The sequence below is a fragment of the Vombatus ursinus genome, unplaced genomic scaffold (assembly GCF_900497805.2).
Source record: "Vombatus ursinus unplaced genomic scaffold, bare-nosed wombat genome assembly UNPS02003292.1, whole genome shotgun sequence".
NCBI classification, from domain to species: Eukaryota; Metazoa; Chordata; class Mammalia; order Diprotodontia; family Vombatidae; genus Vombatus; species Vombatus ursinus.
The window spans coordinates 8,859,158-8,863,361 of NW_020943070.1; the positions used below are offsets into that span (position 1 = coordinate 8,859,158).

Sequence of the window (4,204 nt, forward strand, 5' to 3'; positions counted from 1 at the left end):
AGAGAGAGAGAGAGAGAGAGAGAGAGAGAGAGAGAGAGAGAGAGAGATCTATATCTATACATATATATAGTGAAGCCAATGAATTCCTTCTCAAAATAATGTTTTGAAATGCATAAAATAAAACACATAGAATTACAAAGAAAGCCAATCCTATTGAAATACAGTTATCTAAATAGTAAAAGCACACATACAAGTTCATAGACTCAAGGTAAAAACCCCTGACCTAGATCATTTTTCCTTTTATATTGAAGTTTCTCTTGTTTTTTAATTGCGTTGTTATCATTTCTCAGTACCATGCCTCCCACATCAATCAATCAACAATCATTTATTAAGCACCATAGTGGGGAAAAGGCAAACTTCTACCTATAAGCAACCTTAGTGGCCTTCCCTTGACTTTGTGGCTATATGCTCTAAGTGAAGACTACAGTTTAACTGAGGGCACCAAGTTGTTTTAATTTTATCAGGAAAGAGACAAGACTGAAGAAAAGGAAAATCCAATATCACGGACAAGTTGGCTAAGTTTGCAGAAGTGATTTTCTCAGATCCTCAAGGCCTTGGTCATCTTTTATGGTTCTCATAAATGTTGCCTTTCAAGAGTTGGGCCCCCGGCATAGTGGATAGAATGCTGGACATGGAGTCCTAGCGAGGTCACTCCTATCGCCTAACTTTGCCCATAGTAGGTGCTAGGAGGCACCATGGAAAGATTACTAGAAGTGGAGTCAGGAACACCTGAGTTCAAATCTGATCTCAGACATTTACTAGCTGTGTGACCCTGGGCAAGTCACTTAACATCTATCATCCTCATTTATATAGTAGAGATAATATTAGAGCCTTCTTCCCACAGTTGTTATGATATGGAAAGTTAAATGATTTGACTAAGGACATACAAACAATGAATATTATAGGGAGGATTTGAACCTGGGTCCTTTGAATCCAGAACCAATGTACTTTCCACTGTTCCATGCTGCCTCCCTTCCCTGCCCCACAATGGATGCTTGCAGTTCTCCATCAACTTGTTCCTACCTAAAAAAAACCACCATTTTCCTTTCAGCCCTGAAGCAGCTGCTTCATCCTTTATACCCATGAATCCTTCCCTGAGATAGCTAGCGACCTTCCTCTGCTCCTTGCCTTTGTCTAAATACCCAACTCCCATGACTTCCTCTTCCCTTACCACCCCCAAAAAATGTTTGCTTATTAATTTAATGTGTATTTGTTGAGTGACTATTTAGTAGCATTCCTTTCCTTGGTATGTGTGCCTGCCTCAATGACATCTGTCATAGATTGTAACTGCCCCCTCACCTCCCTTATCTCCTAGCCTAATCTGTCCAACATTTTGCACATATTTTTGTTGCGATGATTAACTTTATACCTCAGTTCATTAAGAAAATGAAAATGTGATCAGGCAGATAGGCAGTACAGTGGAGTCAGGAGGACTTGAGTTCAAATCCAGCCTCAGATACTTGCTAGCTATGTGACCTCGAGCAATTCACTTAACCCCGATTGCAGAAAGGAAGGAAGGAAGAAAATGGGGGTGTGATGTCAAGGTAGGTTTTCTATAAAATTGACCAATGATTCCTCTAAGTCCTAAAAGTGGACAGCGAAAATGAGAGGTAGCAGCAAGATACAGAGGAAAGAAAGTCAGAGAGTACAAAACCTTGACCCTGACACTTACTAGCTCTTTGATCTTTGATAAGAAACTTACCTCCCTGGGCCTTATTTTTTTATGTGTAAAATAAAGGAATATGATACTCAGTTCTTTCAAACTTGAGATTTAAAATCTATTCTATACTCTTGGTGTGACCTTGATAAAATTACTTCCTCTCATTTTGAAATTTTCACTTAATTTTGTTTTTATTCTGAACTCAACAAATATTTGATAAAATGAGCATTTCCGTATGCATTATAAGACGGAGATGATGGCTCATAAAACTGTGAACCTCCAATTACTTAAAATTTACTTTTCATATTAAGTACTTAATTATTTTAATAAAAAATAATTTAATCTCCAGCCCTCAATATCTTCATCAGTATAATGAGGGCATTGGACTGCATTATTGATGTCAAATCAAAATGGTGGACCACTAAAGTGTGCATAAGGATCACTGCTGGGTATATTGACTTAGAAAACCACATATTAATATTATCTGTGTCCTATGGCATTTTTATTTATTTTCTTAAATGTTTCCCAGTAACACTTCATTCTGGTCTGGTACTCAGTACTCCAGACTATGTCAAGGATGCGATTGACACCTCTTGACTACATAATCTGTAAAGTTCCTTCTGTCTCTAACTCCTATGATCCTATCCCTATAAGGCTGTTAGGAATAATTAAAATAATAATAAATATTTTTTCCAACTCCCCAGATGTTTATTAGACTCTTTCTTTGTGGGAGCACAGTGCTAGGGACTGAGGAAAATACAGTTTAGATAAGACATGGTGCCCGTACTGATGGAGCGTGCTCTCTGGTAAAATGAGTGATACATATCTTCATATTAATCTTTATCCAAAAATATACAAACACCCAATAAAATGGACATTTCCATAGACATGGTAGAACCGAAAAGAAAGATTGCATGTGAAACTGGATGGCTTGCTTTTCTTATTAGGTAAAGGAATAAGCATTTATATGGTCCTACTTTGCATCAGGCATAGTGCTAAGTACTTTTTTTTGGTGACAAATATTATCTCATTATTAAGTATAGACTAAGTCCAACCTGTAACTCCCAAAGTTGTCTTGTTTTTGTTTCTTTCTGACCTTCCTTGTATTCCCTTCTCTGCGTAAAATGAACGCCATCAATGATTTCCATTTCTATAGGGCTTCTAAAATGTACAGAAGTGTTTTCCTCACCGGGCCCTGGGGAGGTATGCAGTGCAAATATTAAATTTTAAGATGGGAAAATGGAGGTCACATAACTTAATAACCATTAGTATTGGTTAACAGGTCACTCCAAAGAGCAGATGGAGGTGGAGAAGATCCTGGTCCTCTGTGGCTGTTTCCTCTTGTGGAACCCTCTCATTCAATCCACTCAGGTTTACCCTGGGATCAAACTGAGGATTACCCAGAAGGGCCTAGACTATGGTAAGCGTTGAGCTTTTAGCAGAGAATAACCACTCCCCACTCCTGAGCTCTATAGGATTTGCTGAACACATCCCTTTTACGACAGTCGGGTAACACATGTAGACTATGTCAATGGCCAATAACCCTAGACAGAGAAAACTTTGATTCGGGCTGGTTTTTTCACCTTCTTCACAGCTGAGTGGCAGAAGGACTGTATAATTAATGCCATCACTCATGCAGAGATCAGTTGCTAATTAATGTGTTTTTAAAAAGCCTTCCCGATGAAGCCTTTCCAATCCCCCCAGTTATGGCGGCCTTTCCTTCCTTCAGACCTTGTACAGTCCTAGAAATCTCCAAGCAGAGGCTGCATAATCACTCATCAGCTATGTTCTACATAGAGGAAATTGCTTTTTGTGGATGGGTTCAAATAAATGGTTCCTAAGGTCTCTCCCAACTACCAACTTCCATGACTGTGATGCCATTAGTGGGGAAAACCCTAGGTTCAGTCAGAAGGGTGATGAGTAGAAGGTGGGGAGAGGCAAATGTAGGCTAGATGTCAAATCTATGCCTCAAATTCTATGATTGTGTGACATTTTACCAGCAAGGGCATGTGACACATCCATTCTATATCAGTCCCATCCCCTGGAACCACCTAATTCTCCATCTCTCCTCTTGCAGGGCTGACCTAACTAAGGTTCTTCTGGGGCAGCTGTGTCTGGACTGTGCTTTGGAGAATACCGAGTGATGTGCTGCCGTATGGAAATCTGATATGTCCTTATGTCAGGCCCATGGACTAGAAACTCCTAAACTTTATCAGTCCACTTAAGAGCAAATCTCTTTGTTCCCCATTTCAGGTATGCAGGCCGGCATGGAAGCCATTGAGCCGATAGTGAAGAAAAATGGTATTCCTGATTTCAAAGGCTCTGAATCTCTTGAATTTTTAAAGGTTGACTACGTTGACTATAATTTTTCAAAGTAAGTAAAAGAAAGGAACATTCTTTCCATTCATAATATTTTCCCCTTTTCCCCTTAGAATGTAAGCTCCTTGAGGGCAGCAATTGTTTGTTTTTTGCCTTAGTATCCCCAGGTCTAGCATTACATCTTACAAATAGTAAGCACTTAATAAATGCTTGCTGAATGAATGA

At 39.2% G+C, this 4,204-nt stretch overlaps 1 protein-coding gene across 1 annotated transcript in view; it reads left to right on the forward strand.

The window, feature by feature from the left end:
- The window catches only part of BPIFC (BPI fold containing family C), a 39,629-nt gene that overhangs the window by 4,687 nt on the left and 30,738 nt on the right, over window positions 1–4,204 (forward strand). Inside the window, exons 2-3 of the mRNA XM_027871954.1 lie at window positions 2,943–3,080; window positions 3,914–4,034. Of these exons, the coding sequence (XP_027727755.1) occupies window positions 2,960–3,080; window positions 3,914–4,034 (242 nt within the window). The 5' untranslated portion in view covers window positions 2,943–2,959. The remainder of the gene's footprint in view (window positions 1–2,942; window positions 3,081–3,913; window positions 4,035–4,204) is intronic.